The sequence below is a fragment of the Paramormyrops kingsleyae genome, chromosome 6 (assembly GCF_048594095.1).
Source record: "Paramormyrops kingsleyae isolate MSU_618 chromosome 6, PKINGS_0.4, whole genome shotgun sequence".
Taxonomy (NCBI): Eukaryota; Metazoa; Chordata; class Actinopteri; order Osteoglossiformes; family Mormyridae; genus Paramormyrops; species Paramormyrops kingsleyae.
This window is the reverse complement of record NC_132802.1, coordinates 32,349,139-32,367,890: the sequence shown is the minus strand read 5'-3', so window position 1 is coordinate 32,367,890 and position 18,752 is coordinate 32,349,139. Positions and strand designations below refer to the sequence as shown.

The window sequence follows — 18,752 nt, the reverse complement described above, 5'->3', positions numbered from 1 at the left end:
AACGTAAATTTTTACCAGTCAATAATTTTGCCTGTTTACTGTTCAATATTAAACTACTTTTAATACCAACTTATTATTAATTTATCTCAGTTCAGCTTTTTATTTATTTTTACAATGTATACACTATTACGTAAGCCTATTATTTACTTTTGAAAACTTGTCTTCCCATCTTTCCGGAGCCCCTCAGAGGTCAGGATGGGAAATATTTTTTGAAATATTTTGTGTTCCCTCGCAATACTTTTCCGTTACTATTAAAAAACCGCACAATGTCCGTTTAAAGTACAAATACTAATAAGTATAAATCGAAGCGATAGACATGTCCCGTTAAGTGTGCTTTAAGTATTAAACTATGGGGGACAATGCACACCACGTAACTTTAATTCACATATGTGTTTTTATACGTATTTACTAATAATTGTACTCTGTCCATTCACTGTATGTTTACAAGACAGCTGGGCTATAGGCATGTTCAGAAAAGTCTGATTTAAGAAATGGACTATGGCCTACGGTCGACAATGCACACCACATAACTTTCACATATGTGTTTTTATACGTATTTACTAATAATTGTACTCTGTCCATTCACTGTATGTTTACAAGACAGCTGGGCTATAGGTATGTTCAGAAAAGTCTGATTTAAGAAATGGACTATGGCCTACGGTCGACAATGCACACCACGTGAAATTCAGATTACGTAGGCCTATTTTTATTTTCATTAGTATAATTGCACTGTGTCCATTCACCACCCGCTATTGAACGTTAAATGTACCTGAGAAAAAACAAATATTAACTGATATTCACTATAAAGTCAAACTGCCGAACCAACGCCTTGTTACATCAGAGATCTTGTCTTTTCTTAGCTACTAACAAGATTCAGCACACATAGCAAAAAGGCTCGGAACGCAAAAATGATCGGTGTGCATCCCTGCTGGTGAATATTAAAGATGTGTGATTAAACACTACTGGGCTTGCTTACTGAAAAATATCACAAACTGAATATTGAATATACAGCCAATTTTACCACAGTCATAGCATTATTGAGGACAAACCATTTTTCAGAGTTTCGGAAAGCTAATTTGTTACTTTTTCACTTTGAAAGGTCCACGCACTGTTTGAGACTCGTGATCCTGAAACTTAACCTGCTCCGTGGTGATGTATTCCACTAAGAGAACCAACATCGTGATATCGAGAAGCCAGAGCTTATCCACAAACTTATCAGCTAGGCAAGGCATCCAGCATCGTAATACAGTGGCCTGTACTACGAAGCGGGGTTACTGGCTTATCGGGGTAACTTGTCGGATTTAAGGTACCACAGTTTAAATGGACTTCATATTCGCTCACTTACATTTTGCCCAGACTACCTTAAATCCAACAAGTTACCCCGATAAGCCAGTAACCCCGTTTCGTAGTACAGGCCACCGGACTCAGATGTACTCGGTATAAACAAACTTTTGTTGGCCAACCACCCGGAGGTAGAAGCCAATGACGTGGCAAAAATTTTGGGGTGGTATCTGAGGTGGCCAATCTGATTAACACACCTTTAAAATCGCGTATTATTAGACTATGCACATTCAGATAAAAGTTGTAGGGAGGTTCCATAAGCGTTCACAATAGGTATCACAGGGTAAATAATTTTTGTACATAATATGTACATCAGTAATGCGCCTTTTAGCAATATCAATATTTCTATACACAATATTTTGCTCCAAGCATCATATCTATTCTTCAAATATAATATAGTTGGGCATGTACTAAGTTAAAATTAAACAATAAAATATAATAAACGTGAATAATTAAACGTTATAAGTCACACTTGAAGTATAACATTTCCGCCACAAGGTAGCGACAAAAAGCAAAATAAAAAACGTAAATGTGCAAAACTATCGAAAATATATTTTTGGTGCCGAAGAAAATATTTGCTGAAGGATTTGCCACCTATTATATCTCTAGACAGGACTATGAAAAATTAAGAATTATTTGGGATTTTTAACAAAGGTATAATAAACAGGTGAGGTTTATTTGACAGCATGGCTATGAATTGGACGTTTATTTTTCATGTTACATTTTTTACACTTAAAATTTTTGAAATGTATGAACATTCATTCATCTTCCATACTGATTATCCAACAAAGGGTGATAGTGAGAATAAGTCATTCACAAACAGCATAATCACATTTTTTTTATTAATATTGTCTACAAAAATTATATGGCATCATACCTCTTATGGACCACATGGGTGATAACAACTACTGTCCAACCAACAAAAATGTTTTTGAAATATTTGAAAATACAGCATGGCTACTAATAATAATATCAAACTTTAAAACATTTATGAATGGAAGCAGCAGCCAACAGTAAGAATTTAGAGAATTGCATTTTTAAGAGAATAAATGGAACTGCAACAATTTTTAACTACTGTCATCTATTCTTACATGAACCCAAAGTAATTCCACAAATTTTTCCTATGCAATTACTTATATATGTCCATCCATAACCACTCAAACAGTACCGGGGCCTGGTGAGGCTGAAGTATATGCCAGTAAGCATAGGGCACAGAGAAAAGAACACCATGGGCACCAGTAAACGGTCCAGTGGAAAACACACACAATCACATGCTAAGTGCAATTTAAGCCAGTTCATCTAGTAATACTAAATCATTAAAATAACAAACAAGAAAAGACTGCATGTTGCACTATCAGGTGTAATTTATTGCTTGAATAACTCTTAGAAGTAGTGCCTGTAAAGAGAACAAAAGGATTGTTTCACAAATTTAGATATGTTTGTCTTTTGATTTTTCTGACGTTAAATCAATTTGTTTTAGTCATTAGTTATATTAATGGAAATTGAAAAATAATTTCCAAAAAATAAGTTCAATTTAAATTTCAATTATTTGTTTGTTTAATAGAAATTTATGTATATATAAAAAGCAGTAAGTATACTAAATGGACTTGCCATTCTTAAAATGGTTTACTTAAATCACAGTTGACAACATACACCGATCAGCCATGACATTAAAACCATCTGCCTAATATTATGTATAGGTCTCCTTTCTGCAAGAAAAAACAGCTCTGAACAATGAAGGCATGGACTCCACAAGACCTCTGAAGGTGTCCTGTGGTATTTGTCACGAAGATGTTAGCAGTAGATCCTTTAAGTCCTGTAAGTTGCAAGGTGGGGCCTCCTTGGATTGGACTTGTTTCTCCAGCACATCACACAGCAGCTCGATTGAAGATCTGGGGAATTTGGAGGCCAAGTCAGCACCTTGAACTCTTTTTTATGTTCCTCAAACCATTCCCGAACAATTGTTGCAGTGTGACAGGACGCATTATCCTGCTGAAAGAGGCCACTGCCATTGGCAAATATCTTTGCCATGGAAGGGTGTACTTGGTCTGCAGTAATGTTTAGGTGGTACATATTAAGGTAATTTCTACAAGAATCACAGGACCCAAGGTTCCCAGCAGAACATTGCCCAGAGCATCACACTGCCTCCACCAGCTTGCCTTATTACCATAGTGCATCCTGGTGCCATGTCTTCCTCAAGTAAACAATTCATAAAAACCTAATCATCCACATGACGCAACAGAAAATGACACTATCTGACCAGGCCACCTTCTTCCACTGCTCCATTGTCTTCTGGCAGTGGACAGGGGGCAGTATGGGCACTCTGACTGATCTGTGGCCACGCAGCCCCATACAAAGCAAGCTGCAATGCACTGTGTGATCTGACACCTTTCTATCATAGCCAGCATTAACTTTTTCTGCAATTTGAACTACAGTAGCTCTCCTGTGGTATTGGTCCAGGTGGGCTAGCCTTTGCTCCCCATGTGCCTCAATGAGCATTGGGCATCCATGAACCCATCACTGGTCCACTGACTGGCCAACCTTGGACCATGTTTGGTAGGTACTGATCACTGTATACCAGTTACACCACACACGACCTGCCATTTTAGAAATGCATTGGCCCACTCATCTTGCCATCACAATTTTGCCCTTGTCAAACAGCGCTTTTCCACTGGCATACAGGAACAGAGTGGTACCCGACCTGTACCACGAACTGAGACTAGATCCTCCTCGGTTCCGGCTCACTTCGGTTTTCCACTGCGGAAGGGATGGCTCAGTAAAGGCTTTGCCAGGTTTGGAGAGTGATAGTGACATAAACCTGCTTATTTACTTATTTGTTCACCTGTTCTACAGTATTTCTTTAAGTTGGATGTTGGAAATGTTCTAAGTTATCGGGAAAGGCTCAGTACATCGTGATACTAATAATGCATAATATATGGAATATGTCCCTTTTCCCCTTATCGATGTAGATCTTTAGTATCTCCGTGTATTTCGCCCAATCAGAGGGTGGCGAGGCTATGTTTGGTCACGCTTTCGGCCCTGCTAGTAAGGAGTGTCAAGTCAGTGAAGGTACAGCTCTGGTACGGCTTGCATACTTTGCAATGGAAAACTGTTAGTTTGCGGGTATGGCTTGGTTCCTGCATGGTGGCAGTGGAAAAGCTCCAAATTTATTTATTTATTATACACATCCATTTTTCCTGTTTACAAAATATCCTTTATGAACTGACTGTTCACTTGCATAATTTATAGTGGCACAGGTGCCATTGTGACAGGTGCCATTGTATCAAGATCAATGATATTCATCTTACCTGTCAATGGTTTTCATGATATGGCTGACCGGTGTATAGCTACATGTTGTCACGTCACACCAAACATCTAAATTCACATATTTGAAGAAGAAGAAAAAAAAAGACACTGGCCCGTACGGGGATCGAACCCGCGACCTTGGCGTTATTAGCACCACGCTCTAACCAACTGAGCTAACCGGCCATACACGCGCTTACTCTTATTCCACATAAATGTCTCATTTCAACACACTCCACTGACGGAATATTCAAAAGTTTTAAAGTCTCTATCTTCCCGATAGTAGTCAGGATTTACGAGGATCGGCGATTTTTAGCCAACGCCTCAACCAATGCAAATAACCTTAACTGGGTAAAGCTAACTTGGTGTCCCCATGATCATTTTCACCCCAGCGTTCAGCTGCAACTAATACTAAATAACGTCTAAACGTCCACGTTAAACGGCCCTTTCATTGTAAATGTTGTTTTCTTTATAATGAAAAAACAATAGGGTGCCATCAGATACGCTGCTTGGATCCCTAATGAAATACAAATCATTAAGCGTTTTATTCTCTAGTCTCTAATTTGAAGAATAGATTAAAGCTAGCTCGTTGTATCCTGCTGGGATCGCGTCAGTTCATGTTTTTCCACGTTTGTACAAATATGGTAAATAAACGTACTGAACGGCCGGAATGTCTACATTACTAGGATTGCACTTACCTTTGTTTATCAAAATATGCTCCTAGTGACAGATTTAAAACACTTCTATGATTTTTTTATTATGAGCATAAAGTTGCATGTGTTACATTGGTCCATACACTCCTAACGAGTATTTTGATCACATTCTGCTCCACGAAGAAGCAAAGGTCATCATCAATACATTGACAAATCAGAATTTGGCTCGCTAATTTGACCTACGGATAAACTTCCTGATAGCTAATAATATATCGTTGGGTCGTGGTTCTAGTGTTTTAAGCTTTTAAGAGACATTGAAATAGGAAAATAAGCGTAATGTTTTTGCACGTTCGTGCTTGGTGAAAAGTCTGCTTGCTGAATTTAAGGGCCTCACGCAATAAAAGTGTAACTAATAAGTTCATAAACCATTGTGCTATATGTAGTCCCTTATAGAATTTTTCACCAGACGCCCATTTTCTGTAATTCGCCCTTAACCGTCGAAAGCTATTAAGCATTACACGTTTTGGGGGAAAACGCCGTGTTCCTTTTGACCAAGTCTCTCCTGGTCGCCGGGTTATTTCAGCAGAACATGTGGATCCTTCTCTTTCTGTGCGCGACCGCCTGCTCCTGGCCGCAGTGCTGCGCGCGTGACTTCGACGAGGTGGAAGCGCGAGGCCGCGCGGAGCTCCGGAGGCTGCAGGGCTTCGCCGCGCAGCCGGTCTACGGCGCGTGCTGGTCCCGAGCCTTGGAGAGGATCCGCGCCAGATGCCGCCAGTTCACCGAGGAGACCCAGAGCCGCGTTGCGCTGGCTTTCACCCATTGTCACCTTCGCAGGTGATGGAATTACTGTTTGGTGGCTGGATCTTGTGCTTCCGTTTGTAATTTGTATAATCTGTTTTCATAAGGAAGTGGAAATCCTATGGGTTAAACGCAGAGGGTCACCTTTTAATATTTTCCACTGTTATTTTCAGTCTTTCAGTTTATCACTCAGATTAACTGTTAAGAGTCTAGTTGATCACCTTGCTGTGTCAGGATTTATCAATGCAATATTATGATCTGTGTATGGCTGGAAGTGGAACTGTATTGGGTGTGTAATTTTTTCCCGTAGATCAAATCGCCCATTCCCGGAATGCATGGATGACAGCAACGTGAAGGAATGCACACAAGACATGGATCCTGTGGCTTTCATTACATATACAGAGTTCTTCACCCACGTTCACAGTATCTGCCACTTCCTGGAGAGTGAGCACTGGCAGCACCGTGCAGAGGGCACCATTCACAGGTGACGAAATGCAGTGGGAACTCCCTGTTGTGGGAGACTTTGTGCACCTCGGGCCCCACAGTAACAGCTCCGGTGCCGTTTTCCTGCAGGCTGACCGAGAGTTCGGCAGGAGTGGCTGAACAGCTGGCCTCGACTCAGCGCATGGCTGAGGATTTGGTGCAGGCCCAGCGTGTGGCCCTCAAATCCCAAGAGGCCATACTGCGTAATGGGGAGGAACTCAAGTTTACACTGCATGACTCCACACAAGGTGATTGTATTGGTAACAGTATACCGGGTGTGTGCTCTCTGGCAATTTTTTGCCTTTCTAGGGGAAATGCGAGTCCAAATGCATTTTCCAAGGACCATCTGGACTTTCTTGATACCGTTGGATGTTTTTTTTGGCATTTGCACATCTTCATCTCTTCACATTGTTTCTTCACACTGCCTATTCTGTTTGAATATGTCTCGGCCAATCCGATTGTCCAATTTCGTACCTCTCATGCACTCTACTGGCCCTGCAGGCCTGAAGGATGTCTTTGCAGATCTGCAGCACACTGCGCAGGAGCAGCAGTTGGCGTTCTCCGAGATCTTTGGCCGCATAGCATTCCTGCAGAACTTTGTCATGTCGGAGTCCCATACACTGGGCTCCCTGCTATACAACACACTGGGGCTATGCATCGCCTTCTTGCTGACAGCCACCAAGCGCACTGCTGCAGCTAGGTGGGCTTCCATTATTTGAACTGGTGACACAGTACTCATGCAAGACTGCCATATTGTTTGTAGTTAACAGCAATGGGAAGCTTATTCAGAAATTAAAGGTCAGAGATTTCAATTTTCAATTTCAATTCTTTATTGTCATGTGTACAAGTACAAGTACCGTGTACAATGAAATGCTTACTTGCATGAGCTCCTGCAGACAGTGAACATAGACAGCAAGACAGACAACAGGATGACAAGAGATGACATGAATGATAAAGTGAATTTTAAATAAGTAGAATAAATAAGACCAAGTAAAATAAATAAGACCAAGAGACAGAGAGAAGTATATGTATGGGTAGCAGTGGAGGTGACACAGGTTACTGATTGTTCATGAGTCTGATTGCAGTTGGGTAGAAACTGTTCCTAAACCTGGAGGTACGCGTCCGAATGGACTTCAGTCGCTTCCCAGATGGTAGGAGGGTGAAAAGTGACAGTGCAGGGTGGCTGGGGTCTTGCCTGATACGGTTCACTTTCCTGAGACAGCGTGTAGTGTGGATATCGCGGATCGCAGGGAGCTGTGTGCCCGTGATCATCTGTGCTGAGTGCACCACACGCTGCAGAGCTCTGTGGTCCTGAACTGAGCAGCTGCTGTACCAGGATGTGATGCATCCTGTCAGGATGGATTCCACAGTACACCTGTAGAATCTACACAGGGTTGTGGGGGACATCCGGGCTTTCCTCAGTCTCCTGAGGAAGTAGAGGCGTTGTTGTGCTCTCTTGACTATTGCCGCCGTGTGACTTGACCATTTGAGGTCATCAGTGAGGGTGACTCCGAGGAGCCTAAAGCTGCTGACCTGCTCCACAGCCTCACCTCCGATGTAGATGGGGCTGTGCTCTGTTGCCTGTTTGCGGAAATCCACAATCATCTCCTTAGCTTTCTTGACGTTGAGGTCTCGGTTGTTGTTCTGACACCAATCTTCCAGGTGTCTGACCTCCTCCCTATAGGCCGTCTCATTGTCCTCGCTGATCAGACCTATTACGGTGGTATCGTCAGCAAACTTAAAGATGGAGTTGGAGCTGTACTTAGCTACACAGTCATGGGTGTAGAGAGAGTAAAGCAGGGAGCTCAGCACACTTCCCTGTGGGGTGCCAGTGTTGATGGTGATGATGGAGGAGGTTTTGCTTCTTCAATTACTGTGTAACCTGTAGTAAGGAAAATAATTACTTTGACAGGAGGTACGTGAGGAGAGTGCACCCTCTGCTATGTCAGCAGGCCATTGCGATGTGTTACATGCTGCACAGCAGATTTTGAGGGTTTTTTTTTTGTTAGAACTGGAAAAAATTGGGGTATTTTTTGGGAATTCTTTGTGTGTAAAACATTTTTTATCTGTAGGCTAATCCTTTTCGTGCTGGTGGCAGTAAACGTGTATTTGGAAAGGATAATCTGTAATGCTGTGTTGGACTCCATGGATTCTGGGTACCAGCAGATGGTGAGTACGTAACTAAATTGCTTTGTCGATCATGTTCCATGGAGGCCGTGCATAAAAGTCACTGGCAAAAGTTCAAAAATCAAGGTTATCTGCCGCATACCCCGTAACTAAAAGCAGCATAATTAGTGGCTGTGTATTTTACTGCTACCCCGTATACTATGATTGCCAAATGATCTAAAATTTTACTCTGAAGAATTCCCCTAGGTCGCTGACTGTCAGTTTGTTCCTCGCCAGGAGCGGATTGACCAGCTGGTGGCGCTACTGCGGCGAGGCATGGTTTTCTTGGGACTGCTGGTTCTGATCTATGTGGGAGTGAGGTTCAGGGATGTAAGCAGGGAGAGCCTGGAAATTCTGACCCAACTGAAGGAATCACACTCCAGCCTTCAGCTGGCTCTGCAGAAAGCTGGTGACCCACCCCTCCCCCGTCTTGCACTTGCACAGTTACATGTACCTTAGTCATGTGATTCTAGCTCAGTGGTGGGCAATCTTATCCGCAAAGGGCCGGTGTGTTTGCGGGTTTTCACTGCAAATCCCTTATTAGAGGACTGATTGGCTGAAGAGTCCTCACACCTGGGTTTGAACAGCTGACCTACAGGTTATCCCAAAAACCTGCATACACACCGGCCCTTATGGATAAGATTGCCCACCCCTGCTCTAGCTGTTACCTACCATATCCACACTTACAACTGAGAGGAACCTCTTTGTCTTTTCTGTCCAGAATGCTTTAATAAGGCTGTTGCTGAAATGCAGCTCATGAAGAAGGAAGCAAGAGAGAGTCTGAGGGCAGAGCGCTGGAGAAGGGTCAAGGATGAATCCTTGAGTACTGCGCTGCAGGATCAGTCTGTCATACTCTTCAATTCTTCCACAATTCACATGCCATCTGTTTCACTCGGGCCGTCTCATTTGGACTTGGAGGAAGGTAAGACGTTCCTCCAGCCCCTTCCACTGACACGCCAACTGACAGTCATCAGATGCTGATTTGGTGCCCACGATGTTACCCTACTTTCCCAGTAACTCCTGTTGCTTGCATTCAATTTGGCATAAGACCGATCCTGCCATTCAAATCTACTATAAATTCTGTGCATGAAAATGATTTTATCCCAAGACGTCTCCAGGTCACTTTGAAGAGTTGAAGCACTAAGATGCCTGAGTGCTTTTTGGTTATGATTTTAAACTGGCAGAATTTCTTGATTTGGCTCATTTTCTTGAACACGTCACTTCATCATTTCCCGTGCAATTCAATGCACCAGTGCATTTTTATAGTTGATGATCTTTGTAACTAAACACTACTCTTGTGCTGCTTTGAATTGTGGAGCCACTGTCTTGGAGACCTCTGGGAGGCTTGGTCAACCTCAGTCCTCACGCTCTCGAGAGAGGCCCCCCACCGCTCTCACGTACAGCGTCTTGGTTAATGATAGTCAGGTAAGTGCACAACCCAACAGACCAAATAATATGACTAGTAGGTTCCTGGCAACAAAGGTGTCCATATATAATCCTGTATTAAATCCAATACCCAGACATCAAACCCCATATGCCAATAGAAGGCAAAAGCCCTCTGGGTTACATGCTTGCACCCAGCATCTCGTTTCCTTGGTGATGTGCTATGGCAGGGTCTGCTTAATCAACAGTAATTTATGCTCTCTGTATAACCTTAATTAGGTTGTCATTATGCTGTGTTTTGTTCCTCTGCCTACACGTACACCCCTGGGCGGGAAGCAGCCGAGATACAATCTACGCAACAGGAGGTCCCTGCCGGCCCCCACGGAGCACAGAGGGAACCGGTGATGGGCGGGGCTTTGGAATGCCCAGCAGGACAGCATGTTCCTTCATACAGCTGTGACGCCAACTATCTACATAAAGCAGCTATGTGTCTGTATGTACATATCAATATATACACGTAGAGGTACACACACTAATGGATAGAATTGTTAGAAAGCTAGCCAGTTTTTCATCTAGAATGTAGTTGACCAGAATGAATCCATACAATGAATATTTATGTACTATAGCATCCAGTACTGATACTGTCAGATTGCTGTTTAATTACATGCAAGGCTACAGCATCGGAGTGTCTGTTTTTAAATTTTGTATATTGAATCTGGTTACGGAAGATGGATTGATGGATGTTATTACAATGTAACTGTTTACTGTTTAATCATGATATTCGTGGGAAAATCTGTAGTAGTTTTAACTGTTTTGGAAACATCTATATAACAATATTGGAGATTTTACAGGAGAGCTTTTTAAAACCTATTAACATGGAGATTAACTCAAATAAACAAATAATTCAACACTTTTGGTACTGAAATGAGTTTATAATCTTTGTAGTGGGGTCCCCCCCCCCCCAAAAAAAAATCAAGTTTAAAATTTATGGGAATTTTTGTCACCAATTCTCTTGGCAATACTGACACCTTCTGGTGAGAGTGCAGTAATAGTCTATGATCTGTGTGACTAATTGTAATAGAGTACACTACTGCGGTGGGTATAAAAGTTTAGTGGGTGCCTGCGGCTCTTTAAACTCTTAGTTATCATTTAAATGTAATGGTCACTTATTCTCATAGCTGAATACAGGTATCTGCTTATTTTGACTTTCCTTTAGTGGGCAAAGGTCTGATTCATTTTAATCTTCTGTTTATTATGAACGAAAAATTTAACAGGTGACTTTAATGCTTCAACTTTTAGGCTATTTATCAGTTTGGGGGCATAAGCTGAACCATATATATCAAAACAGGTCCATTTAAAAACACAGGAAATTATTAGAATTAATCATTTAAGAGTAAAGTCATTCTGCTTTAACTGTGGTCTAAATGGGGGCGGCCTCTGCTGGGAAGCAGCCCTTGGGCTTTGGACCCTAACTGCCCCATAAATGTACACAGTATGAGTGCATTTAACAGCTGGGCTTGAGTTTTTCCAAGCACCGTAAAGCAACCATCTTCTCCCTTTCCCTCCTCTGATCCCGGTAACGCACTGACTTCAGCATGTCTGCTCTGTAGCTTTCCTCATTTAATCAAAGGCCCTCACGCTTATGCAAATTGGATGTTTCATCTGATTGAAGTACCCACAAGTAGCTTCTCATGGCACGCATGAAATATTTAACAAATTTGATAATACCCACCTAAAAATGGCTGACCATATGCAGTCTATCCTCTAAGTGATTTGAATGTTCAAATTCAGTACTGCGTATGTTCACACATGAGTTTGCAGCTGGTAGAATCTAATGACTCAACAAACAATGTAAACACTTTCAGGAAATTCCAGTGAGCAGATTCAGGTGATTGGTCTGTCTTGCAAAACAAGATATCTTTAAAAATGTAATCGTCTGCGTTGTTAAGGTGCTGCAGTTTAGGCAATGCCTAAATAATGATATACAGAGTCCATAAATGCCAAATAAAACTGCCTGAATTCAGCCAATGGAAACTGAGGTACACACTTCCATGAATACTTATGCATGCCTTGATTCCCTGTTCTAATATCTTAGTTTTAAAGTTATCCCCTGTAGAGTTCTATTTCCAGAATTTGACGTATTTGTTTTAGGCGCAACTTACAGCAATACCCTAAAAACGATATCTAAGTTTTAAGGCAACTTATCATGTGGTAGACATATTGATCATTAAGAAATATAGCAATTAACGGTATTAACTGCTTTTTTTAACGCGTTTATTATACTGATACTTTATCTCGGTTAGTTTTGGATGAGCACAATCAGTAGAAAGTTCAGTGGATTTTTTAAGTTGATGAGGTGTTCAGTTATTACCACTTAGATTTATTGCATTGAATTAGTAGTCTATAGTTGTATTGTACCAGGAAATCTGCGAACGATTGGATTGGTCTACTGGTGTAAAACCTTTCCAATTCAAATGAAAATATAGTACCAAAAAATATAAACATATAATCTTTACCGGATTGAACGCAATATTCTCCGCATTTGAATATATGGGTATATTTTTGTCTGCCAGCTACCCGATTCTCCAAGCGAGATCACCGGTTCTAAACACTTTTAAAATGGATCCTATGAGATTATTTTCAATCGGTTGCAGTTAAACGTTAGTGATGACACATCATATTGCAAACTTTAGGTTTAGAAAAAGGCAGTTATAGCCCATTCTTTGGAGGTAAGAAAGACTCTCCTCAAAGTTTTTCAAGGAATCAGATTTCATGCACAATCCTCTTGGAAAAAAAATCCAAAATGAGAAACAGACTTGGGTAGAAAGAGATGGCGGAGGAGGGGGTGGAAGCTTGGTGTCGGATGTCGACGGACTAACGCAAACAGGAGCAGGGAAAAGAGCTGAGGGGAGGGGGGAAGTTAAGTTTAACATACTCAGGACTGCAGTTTGACTGTATCGTTAAAAGTTTCACACAAAGAATGGATACGGACTATGTCATGAAAGTCGGCGACTGCGATGGAAAAAAACTCAGAAACAAAACTACTCTGAATCAAGAGGAATAACGACTGAACTGTGTTTAAAACGGAACGCAAAGATTTATACTGTGAAGACTTTATGTCTGATTTGAATTTGGGTAGAAGAAGCTGACTTTGCATATTTCTGGGATAACATTTTGGAAAGGAAATCGGGGGAAAACCAAAGCCAGGGCAACATCCGAAAACTAAATGCAATTGTGGCATAAAAGAACACATTGGCTCTGTTGTTAAAACGTGGAATTTGCATTTTGTCCTCAGAGGTTAAAATGCAGCTCTTAAAATTTAAGCTCGTTGACAAATTCGTTATTGCAGAACTTAAATCAGGTTAACTGCAGTCTATTTTAAGTCAGATTTTTCTGAAAGAAATTAGGGTCGGAACCGGGATAAGAGAACTAAACCTCAGTATTGGAGGACTGAAACTCGACTGGGGTTTTGCCATTTTATGCCGCTTTTTATATCCAGGAGAAGTTTGAAATTCAACCCCCTCCCGTATACGTTTGGAATCTGAAGAACAATACAAAGACCGTTTCTGTTAGGAATAGTCTCCTGTTTACTTGTGTGGTGTCCTCTTTTCGGATTCAGACAAAATCAAGATAATACCTTTAAGTCAACGCACTGTGAAATATAGTGATTTTTTTTACAGTTTTAACGGCCAGGGATGTAAAGGAATGTTGCGTACAGTCGCCTACCTCGGCGCTGTTGAGTGTAACAGTTATCCCTATTTGTCGTCAGATATACCGAGGGCAAATGATTGTCCGCAATTTTCCTTCTAAAACGAATGGCACAAACTGGTTTACAGTAATAATTATTAGCATACGTTGGATAATAGCTTGATTTAATAGTTATTTGATGGCGTTTTACATGTATTTAGTGGCTTTTGATGGCAATTGTAGTCGCCGAGGACAGCTAGAGTGTATTCCGGCTGGGCACTGCAATTTGATTAGGGGGTTCTTCGCAAGTTGCAATCCAGACTGGGACAACAGCGCTTATTTGGTGACTGCTACTGGGACAGGCAGGTCGGACGAGTACCTGGTGGCGGAGCACGCCGAAGACCTGATTCCGAGGGGATTTATGACTGGACCGGGAATCTGATCACTTTTTTAACGCAAGGAAAACTGAAAATACTTCATATACCTGTGTACAGGTATGCAGTTTAACCGACCAAAGAGCGCGTTCATCAGCTTCACACCGCCGTTGTTACCATCAGACACGAATTCCTTCTCCAGCCAGTTTAAGACAATGCGGTTCTCCTACCACATCAGCAGCGGCATGCCGAGTCCTCAGCCACCACTGCGCAGGATAGGTGAGCCCCGATTTTAATATACAGTGGCAATATCGCCTATTTTTCATCTTGATTACCTACTGCTGTGCATGTTATGTGTTCCGTATCCTCTTGAGTAAATTACGACTGCGGCTTAATTTCAGCGCTGTGTTGTCTCTATACCAGTCGTGTGCGTTATAGGAATCAAAATTATACGGACACCATCCTCTGACCTCACTGCAGTAGCCTACCTTGTGCATCAAACAAGGCAGCTGTATGTCTGTTTTATAAATAAGGCGTTTGTGCGTGTGTCCCAGTATTGTAGCTATTGTTAGTATGTGTATTTCTGAAAATGCGAATAATAAACAAGGTCATCAATGTTTTTGGAAGGGTTAAGCAACACATGCGATACAGACGTGACTTGAACGCTAACTCGAAATATAAACAAGAGAGACTGAAACTGTTTGTTTAACGTATTTTTACATATAGGCTACATTGAATGGTATAGCCAAGATAAAGGGTTTGGGTCAGCTACTCACGTTAATAATATGCGAAACTCACTTACAGTATATTTGATTATCATTACTGCTTCCGACAATGGTATAACGATTGTATTAGGATTCAGGCTGTTATGGGATTAGGACTTCTAGATTTCTTTCTCCGTTTTTTAGTTTTCATCGATGAATCTTAGACTAGGCTACTTGAGTAACCGGTAGTTTGTGTTTTCCTTTTCTACCTTCGAAGCAGTTCAGTATGTTATTATTGTGTTCGTGTGTTAACGTCTAATCAAATTTCTCATCCAGCTGGCCTCTGCTGTCTAAGATTAGTTACTGTGGTGTGTTGCACCGGATCACACTTCAGATGAAAGACAGCATGTTGAAGGGACTTGGAAGCTGGATGTTAAGGGAATTAAAAAGACTAAGGTCAAGTGAAGTCAGTTGAAGGACCCTTAGACTCAAGGGGAGGTACATTTGTGAGAGATCAATCATTTCTAATTAACTTTAAAATAGCATTGTATTTCAGTGAAAAGCATGTTAAAAGCACTGTACAGTACTGAGCATTCAACAATAATTGAATGTATGTTTGTATTTTTCTTGGAAATAGTCCTGTTTTAAAAATAGTCCATTTTTAAAACAGGTATAGACCTGGTATAGGCTGGCAGCCACTCTGCTGCTTCACATTTTGTAATTACTGAATGTTTCATGCGTTGGAGAAGCTGCTGATGGACTGGAACTGATCTGTATGCTTTTTTTTGCCAGTTTTAATGTAGAACCATTGTTGTCATTGTAAATATTTTTTTTATTTATTTAAATTGATTCATTTAAAGCAGTTGCCAGGCTTGGGCATTTTGAACAGAACAGGGCAGCAAATAATGATACCTTAGGAAAAGTCTAAGTACAGTTACTTGTATTTTGCTCTCTGACATTTGAAATCTTCTTGAAGGAAAATGTATGTCTACTTTAAACCAGGATCTCACACAGCAAGGAGAGGCAATTGACTGTTTTTTTTTTTTTTTTGACAAAGCAAAAGCAAAAAAATAACCCATTCCACTGTTTTCTCCACTGTTTCATCATGGGATTAAACCCAACCACTTGGAAGCTGCTGCATCATTTTATTGGTGCTGAAATTAGATGTGACCCCCAACCCAGATGCTACAAACACTCCTGCACAGCTGACAGTATGTCCATTTGGAGATATGGAAGAAACATTGTTCACATGTCCTCACGTGCAGACAGAGCTATTTCTGTAGGGTGCGAAAATCTGAAATGGATAAAACTGACTTTTAGCTGCTGTGCCTTGTACCACGCTGTGGCAGCTGTTACAGTATGAGCCGTAGGTTTGGATGAAGGGTAGCACTGCTCATTCTCAACACCCATTCAGCCTACCATCTGAAAAAATTATAAACGGTTAAAACTGAAACCTAAACAAGAGCAGACCATAAAAGGGAAGGTTATGAATAAGGAGACAGACGACGGTTTTAGAAGAGGAGGGGCATTTATTATAACTAGTGAACCCTCATATTGTACACTCTATCAGGATCCCTGTTTACACTATGAAAATGGCAATGGGGGTGGCGGCACTGGATTCGCTGTCAAGCTGTCGGTGCTTCTCTGTTCCCTCTTGTTTGTCAGGTCGGTCTGCAAAGTCCAGAGCTGGGAGTGGGAAACAAGAATTAGGGCGCAGTGCCATTCAAGTCTGGGACACCGAGATGCTCTCCAGGAATGGTGGGCAGCTGTAAGGGTCTTTGGCCACAGGCAAAAAGTGTACTTTATATGTCATGTGCCCAGCAGGAATGTAACGGATGTGCTAAGTCCCCCCCCCCCTTTTTGATCTTAAGATAATTAGCTAATTAGGTCAGAAATAAAGAGAATGTCAGCTACCTTGTCTTGTGCTTAGCATTGAGTCCAAGGCAGGCGGTGCAGAATAGTAGCCTCCAGCTATTCTTTCTTCTAATGACATCTGAGATGACATGGAGCAGCACGGTTCTCTTCCGCTTTAGATGTTCTCATAGAATGGTGCCAACGTTTTGTTTTGTTACAAGCATTTAATTAAGTCTACTTAGAGTGCTAACTAGGGAGTGTTGGAAGAATAAGGAAGACATCCTCATGAGGACAAGAAATGTTCTGTGACATATGTACTTAGTTTGAGAGCTTTACTTAAGTGGCCCACCTGATGACTAGACCCCACACCCCTGAGGCTGGGATCTGAGCTGCATTTTCTGCGCTTAATGGCAGAGTTTCAAAATTTGGCAGCAGAGACTCTCAACTGTAAATGGAACCTTTGGGGTAGAGTTATGTTAGTATGGGATTGTCTGATTAGGTTATTTTTTTGTTGGAAGATGCTGTGTGGCTCTTATTTCTATATGACATGCACATCTACCTGGGCGTTCATTGGAAGCACAGCCAAGCCACACTTATGCCTTAATTTGCTATTAGCTTCACTTGCTAAATAAATAAATATAAATGTATGGATCAAAAGTACCATTGTTTATATATGTATGATGATATCTACACAGACATCCACAACTCCATATGAAGTGCAGAGTTATGGAAAGACTGTAGCCTGTGCCAGGAATCACGGGACAGGAGGCAGTGTGCCCCGGAAAGGGAAGTAGTTCTTTCACAGGGCACATGCACACACACACAAACACACACACACACACACACAAACACACAAACACACACAACACGCACACACACAGACAACACGCACATACATGCGCACATGTGCACACTCTTGCTCAGAGTTAAGACCATTGTACTAATTTGTACTGTTTTTTAATTGTTTGCAAAGTAACTTTTGCCTTTTATGGAATATAAATAGAAACATTTTTTTCAATTGTTATTTTGCAAATTCTTCTCCAGGGGAAGTAATTGCTTTTTATTCAGCAGCCTGAGTCTGAACATTAATTTGGAATAGCAGTTGCCCCTGGGTACACATGAGTAAGACGCTCTGTAAATAACACATACAAAGTAAGTAACCCCTGTAATTTCATTATGTGATTGAACTGAATTGCAATGGCACTTAGTGTGTATGCATAAAGATAAACAGCAACTTCTGGGCTGTAAAAGAGCAGGGCTGTTCCCTCCTAGAGAGACGTTCCAGAGCTGGGAGTCTCTATTTGCATTTCAGCTTCGTCTGGCCCAATACCACAATTCCCCAGTTCAGAATCACATGTGCTGGGTGGGGGCTGACCCATTGAAAACTCTGTCCTTCTATATTCTCTATTATTCAGACCAATGACTCAGAGATACTCACCATGGTGAGTTTAACATATGTTTAGCGCATCGAAATTCCTGTGAAGAAGTATCCTCAGATCAATGGATTAATTGGAATTTCTATTGTGTAAATCAGTAGTGAGTTGTCGGTTTTGGCCGAGGAGCTGTTTGTGTGCATGCATTATTCTCTGAGTGTATGCCAGTCTCCCACTTTAGCGCTACATTGTGTAATCCTGCAACAATGGAATCCATGATGTGTCCCTTTCTGATCTTATTTACTTGCATTTTTACAAGTGTGCCTTGCACATGAAACTGGGACCTTACTGAAGATTTGCCTGGTCTGTCTGTGAAGTCCTTCACACAGAACACTGTAGCAGTCAGCCGTGGGCTGTGGTAGGTCACTGCAGTTTTCAGAGCTCCTTCCTGGTGTCTTGACATTAGCCCTGGAAACGGTGCCTATAATCTTGCCCCTTGACCTCTCTGATAAACATGTTACAGCAGGGGGCTCCATGTCTCTGTGGCAGTGACCGTGACCCAGGGTCTAAATCCTAAGCAGCACCACCGTGGGCCTCAGGCACAAAGTAACCATTTTACCAGAACATCCTCAG

The 18,752-nt window shown here is 41.6% G+C and overlaps 2 protein-coding genes and 1 non-coding gene across 4 annotated transcripts in view; 2 read left to right on the top strand and 1 right to left on the bottom strand.

Moving 5' to 3' along the window:
• Positions 1–4,756: 4,756 nt before the first annotated feature.
• trnai-aau (transfer RNA isoleucine (anticodon AAU)) lies at positions 4,757–4,830 on the bottom strand. Its single transcript has one exon. It is a non-coding gene; the product is annotated as a tRNA-Ile (tRNA).
• A 340-nt stretch (positions 4,831–5,170) lies between these two features.
• LOC111856156 (uncharacterized) lies at positions 5,171–11,035 on the top strand. Of its 2 annotated transcripts, none has more exons than XM_023835890.2 (10): positions 5,171–5,288; positions 5,881–6,131; positions 6,406–6,579; positions 6,669–6,826; positions 7,080–7,278; positions 8,651–8,747; positions 8,982–9,153; positions 9,466–9,666; positions 10,063–10,169; positions 10,467–11,035. In XM_023835890.2, exons 1-10 carry the CDS (start codon positions 5,262–5,264, stop codon positions 10,530–10,532), a joined length of 1,452 nt encoding a protein of 483 aa, XP_023691658.1. In that variant the 5' UTR covers positions 5,171–5,261; the 3' UTR covers positions 10,533–11,035. The 2 variants fall into 2 exon arrangements, with proteins under 2 accessions (XP_023691658.1, XP_023691657.1); XM_023835889.2 differs by having other exon boundaries at positions 10,464–11,035.
• Positions 11,036–12,685: 1,650 nt separating this feature from the next.
• The window catches only part of fgd1 (FYVE, RhoGEF and PH domain containing 1), a 47,022-nt gene continuing 40,955 nt past the window's right edge, over positions 12,686–18,752 (top strand). Inside the window, exon 1 of the mRNA XM_023835876.2 lies at positions 12,686–14,467. Within this exon, the coding sequence (XP_023691644.1) occupies positions 14,311–14,467 (157 nt within the window). The 5' untranslated portion in view covers positions 12,686–14,310. The remainder of the gene's footprint in view (positions 14,468–18,752) is intronic.

Excerpts from the sequence above, each read along its gene's own strand:
- LOC111856156 (XM_023835889.2), top strand. The coding sequence starts at position 5,262 with ATGTTTTTCCACGTTTGTACAAATATG. Across the intron at positions 8,748-8,981 it reads ATTCTGGGTACCAGCAGATG|GAGCGGATTGACCAGCTGGT; the intron begins GTGAGTACGTAA and ends GTTCCTCGCCAG. Across the intron at positions 10,170-10,463 it reads TCTTGGTTAATGATAGTCAG|CAGCCGAGATACAATCTACG; the intron begins GTAAGTGCACAA and ends CTGGGCGGGAAG.